This window comes from Orycteropus afer, unplaced genomic scaffold (assembly GCF_000298275.1).
Source record: "Orycteropus afer afer isolate SDZICR_OR568_19922 unplaced genomic scaffold, OryAfe1.0 scaffold00013, whole genome shotgun sequence".
In the NCBI taxonomy this organism is placed as follows: domain Eukaryota; kingdom Metazoa; phylum Chordata; class Mammalia; order Tubulidentata; family Orycteropodidae; genus Orycteropus; species Orycteropus afer.
Window position 1 is genome coordinate 12,596,184 of NW_006921600.1, and position 16,390 is coordinate 12,612,573.

At 39.7% G+C, this 16,390-nt stretch overlaps 1 protein-coding gene across 1 annotated transcript in view; it reads left to right on the plus strand.

Annotated features, from left to right (window-relative positions):
* Positions 1-5,221, plus strand: part of LPGAT1 (lysophosphatidylglycerol acyltransferase 1) — a 153,072-nt gene extending 147,851 nt beyond the window's left edge. The window contains exon 7 of the mRNA XM_007952845.2: positions 5,070-5,221. Within this exon, the coding sequence (XP_007951036.1) occupies positions 5,070-5,221 (152 nt within the window). The remainder of the gene's footprint in view (positions 1-5,069) is intronic.
* The last annotated feature ends 11,169 nt before the right edge of the window (positions 5,222-16,390 follow it).

Sequence of the window (16,390 nt, forward strand, 5' to 3'; positions counted from 1 at the left end):
AGGCTCTGGCCTAGCAGCAGGAAAGGTCCAAAGGTTCCGCGTCCACAACATGCGCAAAGTGATTGCAATCTACCCCCTTTCTCCTCCATCTCGGCCCTTGATTGGGTGCTGCATAGACTTCTGGGTGCTCACTGGCACCTCCAAATGCTAATCACCGCTCCCACCCGCTCCCTAGTGCCATGTGTTGGGACCTTCTCCTTGCTAACAAGGTAGGTGGTGCAGAGGCAAGAACAAGTTAAGGGCACCTCGGAAAGTGACCATCAGGCCCTTCCACCTCCATCTTCGGGCCACCCTGACCCCGACCTACGGAGGGGCGTGGCCAGATGCCTGTTAGAATTTTGCGTTGAGTTCCATCTCCCCATTCTCTCTAACTAGATCCCAGGGTGGGGGTGGGGTCTTTGCTCTGCTTATTCAAGGGCTGGAGGTGGGGGCCAGGAAGGAAAGACGCTTTTGGGGACGAAAGCCACAAAAGCCTCCTTCGGCCTGCCCTGCTGACTGCTGGATTGCCACTGAGAATTTAGCCCTCCAAAAGGGCCCCAAGGACCGGAGTTTTGAGCACTCATTGTTCGGTAGACGGGTGTCACATCCTAAGATTCCAGAACACTTCCCACAGGGAGCTGCATGAGCAGGTGGCCATTTGCAATCTGGAAATGCTACCAGGGACAGCAGAATGGAGTTACTTGGCAAATGCCAGAGGTCGAGTAGCAGCTGTCTCTCCTTCTTTAACCCAACAAGTAAACAAGTTTCCTAAAACCTACCTTGCATAGCCCATGAGCAGCCTGGCTAAATGATATTAAACAAAAGAAAGCGAAACTCAATGCTGTAGAGTCTATTCCAGTTCATAGTGACCCCCATTGGGTTTCCGAAGCTGTAAAACTTTATGGAGGTAAAATGCCCCATCTTCCTTCCTTGGAGCTTCTGGTGGGTTTGAACTGCAGACTTTCTAGTTAGCAGTCAAATGCCATAGGCACTACACCACTAGAGCTTGCAGTATCCAAACTTCATTAAAAATTGCTGGATGCTGACCATGTTTGCAGGGGACATCAAGCTCAATTGGTATGACATACTACCCAAAAACATTGTTCCACATCCTACTTTGGCCAGTAGTGACTGGGATCTTAAAAGCTTACAAATGGCCATCTAGATGCAGTGATGGGTCTCTCCTCGTCCAGAGCAAAGAAGAATGAAGAAAACTAAAGATGCATAGAAATAATTTGTCCAAGGGACTGGTACACCTCAGCCTAAATGACTATGAGACCAGAAGAACTAGATGGTGCCTGGCTACCACTGTCAACCACTGGGAGGGGGATCTGTGTAGGAGATCCTGGATAGAATGGGAGAATAATGTGGAACCAAACTCAAAAATCATTTAAAAAAAAAAAAGAGAGAGACCAGGTTTGAGGGTCTGATAGAACCTGGTGGAACCTGAGACTGTGGCCCCTAGCTGCCCTTCAGGTCTGGAACTGAATCCACTCCTGTGGCTTCCAGCCAAACAAAAGACAGGTATATGAGGTGAACATTTACATTCTACTCAACTGCCATCAAGTTGATCCGACTCATAGCGACCTCTCTTTGGGTTTCGGAGGCAGTGTCTCTACAAAAGTATATCGATCAGTCTTCCTTCTGAGGAGTGGCTGGTGAGTTTGAACTGCCAGCCTTCCGGATAACAGTCACATGCCTTAGGCATTACGCTACCAGAATCCTTGGAGAGAGCAATCATGGGAGAATAGAAGGGCTGTGTAAGCACAGGGAGACAGTGGAGATGGCAGAGAAGGACACAGGGAAGAGGTGGCTATGGAAAAGAAGTGGGAGGACAGCTGTTGCATTGTAGGAGATTACAATCAATGTCATGAAACAGTGTATGGGAACTACTGTATGGAAGATGAATTTGTTCTGTAAACTTTCACCCAAATCACAATAAAAATAAAAAATAAAAATAAAAAATTGCCTGATGCCCAAATAGGAAAACCTTAGACAAATTTTTCCTGATTTTTAGTGCTTATGTTTTATTACCTTATCGATAAACAAAAAAGTTGTAAAGGGACATACTGATATGAAAGAGGCTTTGTGTTCATTCCAAGGCAGTATGGTCTACATTTAGAAATTTGAAAAATGTCAGAACAATTTTGAAAAACTATATTCCCTCTTAGCATATTTTTAAATTGACCCATTATTCCTCATCATGAGCTGCAAATACGTCATTTTTGGTACAGTGTAAATATTATTTTAAAATAAAACTCATTTATCACTGTCAAAAAAAAAAAAAAAAGACTGAGTAAGAGAAGAAAAAAACTTGAAATTCAAAAAATCCTTGAATCAAGCGAAAATGAAAACACAACATACCAAAATCTTTGGGACACAGCAAAAGCAGTGATTAGAGGCCAATTTATAGCAATAAATGCACACATCAAAAGAGAAGAGCCAAAATCAACACTTTAAGCCAACATCTCCAACAATTAGAGAAAGAACAGCAAGAAAAGCCTACAGTCACCAGAAGAAAGGAAATAATAAAGATTCAAGCAGAAATGAGTGAAACAGAAAATAGAAGGGCAATACAAAAAATCAATAAGACCAAAGGTTAGTTTTTGAAAAGATTAATAAAATTGACAAACCACTCGCAATTTTAACAAAGGAAAAGAGAGAGAGAACCCAAATAACACATAAGAAATGAAATGGGTGACATCACAACAGACCAACTGAAATAAAAAGGATACTACCAGGGTACTATGAAGAACTGTGCTCCAAAAATTTGAAAATCTGAAAGAAATGGATGGATTTCTAGAAGCATACCACTTACCTAAACTATCACAGACTGATGTGGAAGAGTTGAACAGATCCATAACAAAAGAAGAAATTGAACATGTCATAACAAAATTACCAACAAAAAAAGCCCTGGCCCAGACAGTTTCACCAGAAAATTCCACCAAACATTCAGAGAAGAACTGACAGCAATCCTACTCAAACTATTCCAAACCATAGAAAAGGATGGAATCCTCCCTAACTCATTTTATGAAGCAAGCATAACCTTGGTAACAAAGCCAGCAAAGACATCACTCAAAAGGAAAACTACAGACCAATATCCCTCATGAATATAGATGCAAAAATCTTCAACAAAATCCTAGCCAATAGAGTGCAACAACATACCAAGAAAATCATTCATTATGACCAAGTGGGTTCATATCAGGTATGCAAGGATGGTTCAACATTACAAAAACAATCAACATCATCCACCACATAAATAAAACAAAGGAGAAGAACTACATGATCATATCAATTGATGCAGAAAAGGCTATTAATAAAATCCAACACCCATTCCTGATTAAAACTCTCAGCAAAATAGGTGTAGAAGGGACATTCCTCAACATAATAAAGGGCATCTATGCAAAACCAACAGCCAGCATTATACTCAATGGAGAGAGACTGAAACCATTCCTCTTGCAAACAGGAACCAGACAAGGATGCCCTCTACCACCACTTCTATTCAACATTGAACTGGAAGTTCTAGCCAGGGCCATAAGGCAAGAAAGGGAAATCAAAGGCATCCAAATTGGTAAGGAAGAAGTCAAACTATCCCTATTTACTGATGATATGATCTTATACCTAGAAAACCTAAGAGACTCAGTCAAAAATCTACTGGAACTAATTGAGAGATTTAACATCATGGCAGGATACAAGATCAACATTCCAAACTCAGTTCGATTCCTCTATATCAGCAAAGAGATTGCGGAAAAAGAAATAAGGAAATCAATACAATTTACAATAACTATCAAAAAAATAAAACACTTGGGAATAAATCTTACTGGGGACACAAAATACTGTACCAAAAAAACTATAAAAGACTACTTCAAGAAGCTGTAAGATATCTACATAAATGGAAGAACATGCCATGCTCATGGATAGGAAGATTGAACATTGTGAAAATGTCAATTCTACCCAAAGCAATCTATACATTCAATGCCCAATCCAGATCCCATTAACATTTTTTAAGGATATGGAAAAGCCAATCACTAACTTTATATGGAAAGGAAAGAGACCTTGGATAAGCAAAGCACTATTGAAGAAGAACAAAGTAGGAGGTCTCACACTTCCGGATCTCAAAACCTACTATACAGCCAAAGTAGTCAAAACTGCCTGGTATTGATACAATGAAAGACACATAGACCAGTGGAATAGAATTGAGAACCCAGAAATAGATCCATTGACCTATGGTCAGCTGATCTCTGACAGAGGGATAGAGAGGGAGAACAATGTGGAACAAAACTTGAAATCATTTGTGGGGGGGGGGGACTGGTTTGCTGGTCTTAATTGAGCCTAGTGGAACCCCTGAGACTATGGCCCCTAGCTACCCTTCACGTCTGGAATCGAACCCACACACCTGTGGCTTCCAGCCAAACAAAAGACAGGCATATGAGTTGCACATTTACCTGAGGTAGATACACTCCTTGGAGAGAATAATCATTGGAGAAAGAACAGCTGTTTATGCACAGGGAGACGACAGCTCAGGGAGCAGGAGTGCATGGAAGGTCGGACACAGGGAAGAGGTACCTGTTGGGAGGAAGTGGGAGAGGAGCTGTTGCATTGTGGTAAATTGTAGTCAATGTCATGAGACAAAGTAATTGCTCATTGCTGTGTGGAAAGTGAATTTGCTCTGTAAATTTTCACCCAAATCACATTTTAGAAAAAGGGAAAAAAAAAGCTGTTGGCACTGCAAAAAAAAAAAAAATTAAGGATCATTGCCTATCATGGAAACTGCCATGAAGGAAATAAATGTGGAGATGGAGAGTGACTGCATGATGGGGCAGGGGGAGTATTTTTTCTGTTATGAGAAGGATGCAGATGAACCTGCCATTTGCAGCATTTCAGGTAGAGAGGAGGAAGGCAAAGCCTCCCAGGCCAGGAAGGGCATGGCAGTTTAAGATTGTATTTCAAGTATGACCTCTCTTCAAGAGTAATGGAAGTCATGGAAGATGCTTTTGTTTTAAACTCAAGTTAAATTAATAATTCAGTTTTTATTCCAGGATACTAACCTCCACAGTCCAATGGATTAATATTTCTATCTTGTCTTTTAGGAGCCTTCCCACCTCCCAAGGGCCATAAGGAAGCTGTTGCCAGGGAGATGACCCTCAGCAATATGAGGCTATTTCTCATACACTGTTTTGTATTTCTGTCAGGCTATATGTGGTATAATGTCATTCAGTATTTTTACCATTGCCTGTTTTAGAAATAGACTTGTCAAGGTCACCATAGGAATTCAGACTTTCATAAATGTACATTATTTTTCATGTGCAAATCAGATTATATAAAAAAAAAGGCGAAGGAAATTCAATGGCTGGATTAATATTTGTCCCCCTTTGGGATATTTTAAAACTCTACTAAAATGAGGATCAGTAATATAATGACCTGCTAATATATTTTAAGAACTTTCCATGTTTTAAAAAGATGTACTCTACCACACATTTAAGCAAACATCACATTTGGAGAAAAGGAGATCATAAAATCATCCTAGAAGACTGAAAGTAATTCTGTTGCCACCAGATATACTTGATAATATAGTTCAAGCTCAGAAAGTTGTGCTCGTTGCTCTTAGCTCGTAGTCTGTAGGTCACCAGTGCTCTTGAGAACTCTCACTTCCACCAACTCTTGCTGTTACTAGTAACTTTGAGAGGAGCCCCTTTGGTACCTTCTGAAGAACTGTTTCCCTGGCATTTGCAGCAACAAACTCTAATCCTCAACAACTAAGTGAAGTTGTTTTCAGGCACTTTCTAGTTTCTTGAGGGGCAGGGCGGGGTTGGAGAACAGTGTCCATTGACCATGTTCCAGTGCTACAATGTGTTCTTGGAAAATCCTGCCCAGGCTAGCTCAGTCCAACACCATGTTTACATGTGCTAGTGCTTCCCCTTTAAAAAGGGGTCACTTATGTTCTCTTTTTGTATAGAAGTCATATCACAAATTGATAATTATCTTTTACAAAATATACTTTTATAAGATGCAAATATAGTGAAGGATTAGTAATACAGTCTGAAAATAAATGTAAGCATAGTGTCAGGATTCTTGAGAGGCTGTTTTGTCTCTTCATGTTTTCTTGCATGCTGATGCTCTCCAGTGCCACCCAGCATTAGGCACCTCACCCTGGCTGATGGGATAGTTCTGTCTATAGTGCAGAAGCTTTTTTTTTTTTCCTTTCCATTTTGATATACTAGCACCAAATGCATTTGGGGATGGCTGAAACAAATTAATGCAAAACATCTACATGATCATTTTGAGGGGGAATGGACTAGTTTATTAGAAGGGAGGAGGAAAGAAAAAAAAAAAAAAGCAATAGCCAGGCAGTGACTTAAAATGGCAACAAGTTCTCACATGGCATCCCAGAACGTGTGCAGACAGTGCTCTGTTGCGTCATGGCATCTAGGAGCTTCCGGTCTTGAGGTTCATGTAGTCAGGAGATAACCTAGCACAGAAGGCTTCTTAGGCTCTTCCAGGTACTTTGGAAGAGGATAAAGTCAAGCTTCTATTTCTAGAACATAGGATTTTTCTGCATTTGTCACTGTGTTGATGTGATTTACCTCACAGGCAAACCAAACTCTTCTCAAAAAGCAGTGGCGCTCCATCTCCGTAACCTGTGCTCCAGTGTTGAGATAGAGTCTGCCTCTTGGTCTGTGATTCTAAGACTGTTATGATTCTCATCATTTAATGATAGTTTCCTATGATGTGAGTGAGCATTATAGATTCCCCTGTTGTCTCTAATCACACAAATAACAATTTTGAGAAGTAGGCTATAAAATAAAAATAAAGGCTAATGTTTTCAATTTTTAAATAAACCAAAAATTTAAAAAACTGAGAAGATGTGAATTTTCCCCAGTTATGTGGGAAAGGTAAAGCAACACCAAATAAAAGCCCAAAGCAACTTCATCTTTTAAGATAACTCAGTACACATGTGAAAGAGAATGATGCATTACCTGAAATACCTCATTGAATAGAATACTGCTACTGGTACAATGCGGACAACAGTGTTAATGTGCTTGGCTTGGTCATATGTGTTGTAAGATGCCGTTTTTTAGAAATCTAAGCTTATCGTTGTATGCCCACCTACAGGGACAGTTGTACAAGTGAAACCAGTCTCAGTTTAGAGGTGTGAATGATGATAGGAAGCCAACTAGACACCTAAAGATGCTTCTGTCTGACACTTGGCAAACACTACTAAATTTTCAGGTAAATTGAAATTGTTCATTTGAGACATTAGTCAGCTATGGAAGGATTAATTGCTCGCTGTCAAGTGTGGCCTGCACCGTCCTCGCTAATAGACCTTTTTTCCACTGCTAAAGCACTCCATGAGATGGAGTGGCCAGTCCTGCTGTCAACAATAGAAACCTTCATATGTGTGTACATAAAGTGGATTAGGGCCACTTTTGCCATCACTGCTCCAAAGGCACATAATATTGTTCAATATGCTATATGCTTAAGCAGACTGTCCTGTAAGATGCTTTGCTTTTCAGGCACAGGGTCATTTCAACTGTCTCTAGGGTGACAAATACGAATAAATATGTGAGTTAATTTTGAAAAATGGACCGAGGAGTTGTAAATAGAGGTGTATTTCACCAGCCCTCTCCTTCTTTGATTCTTTTATCAACATGTTCTCTCGTCTACTTGGCAAAACGTTTGCTTGAGACCATTGATAGTGGTTTCCTTATCAGTCCCTGGAGTTCTCCTGCTTGCACTAGGGAAAGAGAGTCAGTGTTCTTACATGGCAATCTGGGGAAGCAGCAACATGCTGCTGTACAGAACTGAATAAAAATTCCTGATGTGTGCTTTCTTTGTGAAGTGAGATGAAAGGAGAGTTAAAAGAAGACAGACTTTTATCAAGGAGAAAGAAAGTAAAATTATTCCAGTTTTATATTAGTAGCTTGTAGCACTTCTCAGTCTCAGCTCGTCTGCCTAGGTTTCCACAGCAGAGAGGGTTGAGAAATGGGGACTGGAGTCCCAGTATCCAGTGACTACAAAAGTGACAACCCAGCAGTTCACTGTTTACTTTAGAAACAGTTACTGGTGTTGCAATACACACATATTGTGGAGAAACCTATCAGCCAATGAAAGTAAAGAGAAATTACAGAATGGAAAATAATGTTTTGGGTGGGCAAAAAAATTAGTTGAGAATCTAAATAGTAAATTTTATAAAAAGAAGTAAGTAATTTTACAAAAGTAAGTAAGTTCAGATCTGTCCTGTTATTGAGTAGTTTTAAGTATTATAAAACACCAAAACCAAATTCACTGCTGTCGAGTCATTCCTGACCCATAGTGACGACTCCTTAGGTTTCTTTCTGAGGCTGTATCTCTACGGAAGTAGATTGCCCAATCTTCCTTCCAAGGAGTGGCTGGTGGGTTTGAACTGCCAGCTTTCTGGTTAGTAGTCAAATGCCTTAGGCACTATGTCACCAGAACTCCCTTAAATATTATAACCAACTTTTTTTTTTTTTTTTTTTTTTTACCTTTAATATTCCACAGTAAAAGTATTAGGATTAAAGTAATCAATCTAGTAATCATAAATAAGCCAAAAATATCATTTTATTAGGAATTTGAATTTCTATTCTCATCAAAATTTTTTTTCTCCTAGGGATGCTTACTTGTTAAAAAATTATTTGAGTTCTGTGTTAATTTCTCTTGCCTGTGTATTTATGACTGTGTTAATGAGTAGTGAAATGATTTGGGGAAAAAAAAAGACAGACATACGGCTATGAGTAAGAGGAAAGACAAACGCCTGAATAATCCACAGGCTAGAAAATGGGTCCCTGAGTAATCAAGAGTTGACAGGATTGAAATTGTTCTCAAGCCATTTTATGGAAGTGAAATCTTAAATCACCAAATGTAAACCTCAGAACGTCATTCCAGAGTTAATGTTGTTTGGATTGATGTTAAGAATGCCTCTTCATTTTTTGTTTATGTTACTAAGTACTTGTGGATTTATCCTTGTAACTTTTTTTTTTTTTTTGGACAATCATTTTCCTAACCAGTTCTTCTAAACCAGTTGGACATGGTTATAATCATAGAATATTGTCTTCAATCATGGCTAGTCTTATTGGAACTGAAATTCTTTCTCTCTTTAAGAAAATGTTTTATTTGCACTGCAGAATAGGAAGAGTTAGATAGGTGTTCATTTTTGGGGAAGGGAAGTCATTAACACAGGACTTCACTCCAGAGTTACCATATGAGTGTGTTCAGCTCTGGTCCACAAAACTGGGTAAAAATCGTTTGTCTGTTATTTTGCCATGCACTGCTTGAACCTTACACCTGTTAACATGAAAAGCAAAGTCAAAAGCAGCACAGGGCAGAAGGTATACTGGTTCAGTTTATGAGGGGATAGAAACGAACATGCTTGGGACCAAAACCACCTAAAATGGAAATTTCTGGATCACAAATGGGCCACGTGTTCTCTGGAGTAGTCACTGGCTGGTGCTTTATTATAATCATTTTGCACCAATCCCTGGCAATTAGGAACTGGATCCTGGGAAAGGATGTGAAACCATTGGAAGAGGGTGACTGTAGCCATGTGGAAGATAAAACATGGTTTTTTCTGCAAAATTACCACTTGAGGATTTTTACATTTACTATTTAAAAAAAAAAAGTTTAAAGATCAAAAAGTTTTTTTAAGTGTCTTCTACTTGCAAAGTATGCACACGTGTTATTTTTAACGTGTAAAACTGTTGAACACATGACTGTGGTGCATAAATTCTTTACATGTAAGGAGTCTGTGCATTTTACAGTAACTTATTTTATGGTTGGGTAATGAAACAGTTATACATTGAACTGCCATTGTTTGTATTAAGTGCTTTCATTTTCTTTGCAATCATTACAAAGTTGTATTTATTTTATACAAATGGATTTTGGTTTTCCTAATGCCGTAATGTTTACTTCAGCTTGTCAACCTTTCCTTTTTTATGTATCTGCATGTTGTAATGTATGATAAGAATGAATGTAAAGGCTGTGGCAACTGTAATTAATCTTTGTAAAGGGCTGGTCACACGTGGATCTGGTTGATGAATGCATCTGGAATTATTTTAGTAACCAGATCACTGTTTCAGAAATTTAGATGTAAACACCAAAAGAAGCATTTTCTCAGCAAAAATTAATAGCTGGTTCTATTTTTTTTTAACCTAGAAAAAAAAATAAAGTTGATTTCTTTTTTTTTTTAAGTAAAGTGCTTTTAATTCTGAGCAGTGGGATTGGGGTGTCTGTGTTTTACTGGAGATGTTTTGTCCCTAGCATCTATAGGCATGTAGAACATAGCATGGCAGTTGGATGATAAGGACAAACTGGAAAACTAAATGGAAAAATGTCATACTTCCTTCTTTGGTTTTTAAGTATTCCTCTACCCCACCCCACCCCACCCCACACACTCCCCACACACACACATCCTCCTTGTTCTCTTGGACCAGTGGTATGCTGGTAAATGTATAACAATTCACTCTCCTTGAAAAAGATGTATACTTGTGCATATAAGTGTATTATAATTTTGCTGATAATAAGGATGTGTGACACAATTCACAAATAACAAAATATGCAGTACTTTGTTGTAAATTCCATACAGTCATTTGATTCTGAATTTCTGTATCAGAGCCAACCTATGGTGCAATTCAGCCATGATTTAAAAAATGGAATTGTGTCCCAATCCACTAACTCGTTTCCCAATAAATTTACTATCATTCAATCTGCCATATGATCTATTGTTAAACTATTTCTTACCCTTGTACAAATTCTGCTCATTAAATGAAACCACTCTTAGCTTCAGCAGTAATTTTAAGTATACATAATTCAGTTTTTAACATCTGTGTTTTAACAGTTGGCTGGCAAAATTCTAAAATTTACAATTGGCTCTTAGGAGTCCATAGTAGCTGTCTGCAGCACACTGCTGCCCCCTTCCTATTTTTTGTTTTGTTTTGAATGGAAGGTTCAAACTGTGTTGAGTAGAAGGTTCCTACAGTGCAAATGGTTGGGCTCAACTGCTGACCTAAAGGTTAGCAGTTCAAACCTACCCAGTGGTGCTGCAGAAGAAAAGGCTGGCAATCTGCTTCTATTAAGAGTACAGCCAAGAAAACCCTGTGGAGAAGTTCTACTCTGGAACACATGGGGTTGCCATGAGTCAGAATTGACTTGACGGCAACTACAAGTGTTGAATAAACTTCTCATTGTTGATCCCATCACTGCTCTCAGGAAAATTCCTATCACAGACCCTGACAGGGGCTTTCAAGGGTGGGCAAAGAATTTACATCGGTCCCATAGAGAGTACTTCTGATCCTGAAGAATTTGACAAAAGCAAACTTCGTAAAGTGCATGACAAGCTTACGTATTTCTAAAGTTGGTTTTTGGCTTTCATTTCTCAAAGTTATGGATACACGGGTATGCCCCACTTTTTGAAAGTTCGCTTTATGCCACTCCACTTTTATGAAAGACCTACATTAATCCTGGTACCAAAAGAAATCCAAAGAGGATTTCTCTTTCACAAAAAGTGAAACTAGCATTCAGCATTTGTTTTGCAGGGAGCTGTTAAAGAGACAGTGTGCACTCAAGGCAGCGAGAGTGGTGTCGTCAAGCTCCTTGCCCTGGAACTACACTCAGCATCTCAGCATCAAGCCCCATAGCTTTGAACTGAGTCTGTGACCACTATGTTAATGTTATTTTAGGTTTTATATGTTATTTGCTATGATTTGGTAGGTTATACTTTGGATCTGGGAATGCTCAAAAAAGTTTCCTGTGTAAGTTAATAGTAATTGCTTCTTCACCTTTTTGTTTATGAAAGGTTTCTGAATAGGAAATCTTTCGGATAGTGAGGGAAACCTATATAAGCATCTCTTAAGATTTTGTTTTTGTTTTGAACATTTAAAACATCTTTGTTCAGGTATTTGTAGAATATGCATGATCCCATGGAAAATTTTATATGTATTAAAACATCTTACACAATCTACCAAATAAGTTAAATGTTACAGTCCAGTCTACCTCTTCTTTTTCTGTCTAGATTTAGGCTGCTGTTCTGATGAAGTTGTAATTTTATTTTATTTTCCCATGAGAAGTAGTTTCTGTGGAAGACAAAAATCAATTGGAAGGGAGAGGCCTGAAAGTGAATTGGAAGCACTCAGAGATCTATTGCTGACCAGCCCTATTCCTCAATGGTTGGGGAGGAGGGGCGAAGCCATTGTTTTTAATTCCCACTTAATATGAAAATGTTTGTTTTTAAAATGTTTCTTCCTGCTTGGGGGAAAAAATATGTATTTTTAAAAGGGAAAAAAAAAATCCTCTTTTGGCTATACGAAAAGTCAGCTGTAATGGCAGGTGTGACCACATCATGACATGCTGATATGATATAAATCAATAAATTTTTATCTCTCAGGAACTGGAAAATCTTGTTCTTAAATCTTAGAGGACTGAGACAAATAAACTTAAGTGTCAACTCAGATCACCTGTAAACACACATACACATGGAACATGGGAGGAGGGTTAGCCAGCTGCTGGAAGTGAGGCATGCTCTTTGCAGCTCCTTTCATATTCAGAAAAATACTCTTAATTAGATACATGATTAAACCAATTTTACAAAGGAGGGAATTGGAACAATGCTTTTTGCTAATAAGCATGACGCATCACAAAAAGTTCATTCCTATGTTTTCCTCTGGAAAGGTGTTTACTCTCCTTGGAATACTTTCTGCTTTTTAGGTGTGAGGCTTGCTCTGGAAAAGGCTGGAAATGGTGGGGAGAGCTCTCATTGTTCACTCATCTCAGGCAAGCAAGAACACTCGGCCATCCTGGTGATGGTAGCAGCTGTCTTAGTAGTGTCATCGAGAAAGGGTAGGATCATCCCCTGAAATATAAATCACTGTGTCTTCATTCCTTTGTTTCATATTTAATGCAAACACTCCCTGAGAAGGGTCTCATGTTCAGCTTTTTACCAGTTGATCTGTTGAAGGACAGTGGAGAGAGGAAAGTAGTCACCTAGAAGTAGATCACATGATGGTGGGGTGTTAGGAAAAAGAACCTACGAATACTGGAAGACAGGTTAGAGGGACCACCTAAGGATGCAAACAGGGACATACACCCTGGATATGGGAAGATTTTTGAAGGAATATTCAAATATATATATATATATATATATAAAAATGCACTGCCATCAAGTTCCCACTCGTAGTTCCCAGTTCGTAGTGACCCCTCCTTGGGTTTCTGAGGCAGTATCACTAAGGAAGTAGATTGCCCAGCTTTCCTTCTGAGAAGTGGCTGGTGGATTTGAACCTCCAGCCCTCTGGTTAGCACTCAAATGCCTTAGGCACCACACCACCAGAGCTCTCATTCAAATCTTAAATCAACTCCCATGTGAACTCTTTCCTAAGACTGCCTGGGAGAGCTGTTCTGGGGACTCACCTATAGCGGACCCCACCATTCATTTCAAGTAATAGCCCACTTTACAGAAGGAAGACATACTTCTCAGCCATTGGCATCTTTCTCCAGATGACAAACAAAGAGCAAATTCTAAATACTGGTGACAGAGCTTCTTTTAATCAAGGCATCTATAACCCACAATGGGCATTTTCTCTCTCCCTGATTTATACACATTTCAGTAAGGACAAAGAATGGCATTAGAAACAGAACATCTGGGCCTGTGTTGGATGCTCTGGATTCAGATATATTTAGCATGGGACAATGAAAGCAATGGATACTTAGGGCTCCCCAAAACACAAAAACAGAAGCTACTGAAGCTTCTTATGGCTTAGGTCCAGAACTATCAATTACCATTGCATTCTATTATTTAAAGCAAGTCCAAGGACCAGTCCAAATTCACTGTGAGAGAGACTACAAAAGGTGTGGATACTGGAAGGCATCTTGGGAGATCAGCTCACTCAAAAAAATTCACTGCCATTGAGTAGATTCTGACTCATAGCAGGCCCTGTCAGGTTTCCAAAGCTGTAAATCTTGATGGAAGTAGATCGCCCCATCTTCCTTCTGTCAAGCAGCTGGTGGGTTTGAACTACTGACCGGGTTAGCAGCCAAGTGCCTTATCCACAACGCCACCAAAGCTCATTGGGAGACTAGCTACTACAGTTAAAAATTCCTCAGCTTATTTGAATAAAAAACACAAGAAGGGTCTAGAAGATTTCTTTCATGTTGGTAAGTTTGCCCATAATTTCCGTGAGGTGGAAATTTTTTGAGTTTCCAAATACTTTGAGAGGATTAGATCTGTTGATCCATCACTCATTCATATAAGCCACATTAGTTCAATGGACACCTAGCTAACAGAATAGGGTTTTTGTTTGGGAGTAATCTGTGTATTATTGTTGGCACTGATTGATATGTAACTCATGGCTCTTAGAATTTCGGAGCTGGTATGAACTTTGGAAATCACCTTCTTTTGGAATGGTAGATTTTATCCAGGTACAATTTAGATGCATTACTTGTGGCATCTAAGGTCAGATGGCTACTCAATAGAATTAAGAGGACTAACTAGAATCAAGTCTCTTGATTCCCATTTAGATACTTTCCCTAAAACAATAGATGGCCTCTGTTTGAGTTTCTATTTTTAGCAAACAAGAGTTAAATCTCAAGAACTAAAGAGCTAAAGACATGAATGATTTAAAAGCTTCTATCTTGTCTTTTTCCTAGATTTTACGGTAAACACAATAGTCCCCCAAACCCTAGAAGATACTTTGATAAGCTGTTGCAGAAATACAATTTGCCATTTAGAAAGTCTGAAATCTATGATTTTTATCTTTTTTTGGGTATGGAAGTGAAATGTAGTTTGTTTTCATTTTTGCACTGTAGAGTAGAAGATAGAATGCTTTCATTTCCACCTGGAAGAATAGCAATTTCAATCTCATAATAGTTCCTTTTGTTTCTGAATTCCAGGTATGAAACTGGCAATGGAAAATAAATTCTACACCATGGTTGTCTCTAGTGTCCAAATGGCCCTCTGTCATGTCAGCCATTAGGTTCAAGGTCATTGTCCAACTAGGAACTCACAGAAGGGCAGCAGAACCCAGGATTTAGCCCTTGGGCTTCAATCCCAATTCTGTCTTTTAGAAAAATTTCTTATCCTCCCACCTTCACTCTCTTCATGTGTTAAGTGAGAAACTTTTGGAGACTTTCTAAAGTCAAATGGGACAATGTATGTGAAGCACAGGGCAGTAGCACATTGTCCTGACTGCTCAGTAATGGAGGCTGTTTTTATCCTCCTCTGTGGTAGTGAATGTTATGTGTCAATTTGTCTGGGCAGCTGGGTGTAGTGATTCCCCATGATGAGACTGGTAATCAACTCCATGGTAGAATCAACTGTGAGCAGCTGAGTAGCTACCTTAGTCATGTGGTCTGCTTTCAGTATATAAGAAGAAGCTTTGAGAAAGGTCTTTGAGCTTCTTGGCACATTTAGATACTCATCTTCTCTCAGAGACCTGCCATGTTGCTTGCTGGTCTTGGGACTGTTTTTGGACTTGAACTAGTGACCTGCTGTGTTGCTTGCTAATCTAGGGACTGTGCCATTTTACTTGTTGACCTTGGGTTTGTCAGCTTCAGCAGCTAGCAGCTGCCTGAGTTAAGAGACGACTCCAACTCCAGCGGCCAGGAGCAAGAAGCAGAGCTGAAGCCAAGGTCGAAGGGCCTTCACCCAGCCTCTAGAGCTGCCACTTTGAACTCAGACTTCTAGCCTCCTAAAATGTAAGAGAATAAATCCCTCGCTGTTTGTTAAACCCATACGTTTGTGGTAATTCTGTTATAGCAGCACTAGAGAACCAAAACACCCTCCCTCCCCAAATTGGCTTTAACAAAGGATATAAATTATTCCCCCACCTAGTTGTGCCCAAGGTATGAATGACCTGTTCTGGGTATGAAAATCATATCACTATCACATAGGCTATAATCCCATGTGTTGCAGTGAATTACTTGGTATGGCTTTTCTAACCAGTCTTTCTGACTCCTACCAGATTACTGGGTGAGACCATGCAAATAAGGTGCATGGAACGCTAATGTGGGGATTGGTTAGTTTTGTCATTCTGTTAGGCTTAAAATGAGCCCTTCTAGAGGCAGAAGGGGGGATCTCACTGCCATCAAGAGAGAATAGCCAGAGGTAGAATGGAGTGGAGTGCATCCTTGGGCCCAAGATCCCACTCTGGACCTCTGTGGCAGAGATGCCGGGCAAAGATGCCTTGCAGAGACACTCTTCTGAGAGACAGTGGCAGTGGAACCAAGAAGCACAAGACAGAGCAGCAGCCTTGCTGGCCCACAGAGCAAGAAAGCTGAGTGCCTTTGGGCAGAAGGCTTGCTGGCAGAGTGGGGAGCACCTGGGTGTACCTACCAGCAGAGCTAAAAGATCTTTGTAACACATACCTGAGCAGGGTAGAGGCCAGGCTGAGAGGCCAAGGGCCAGAGA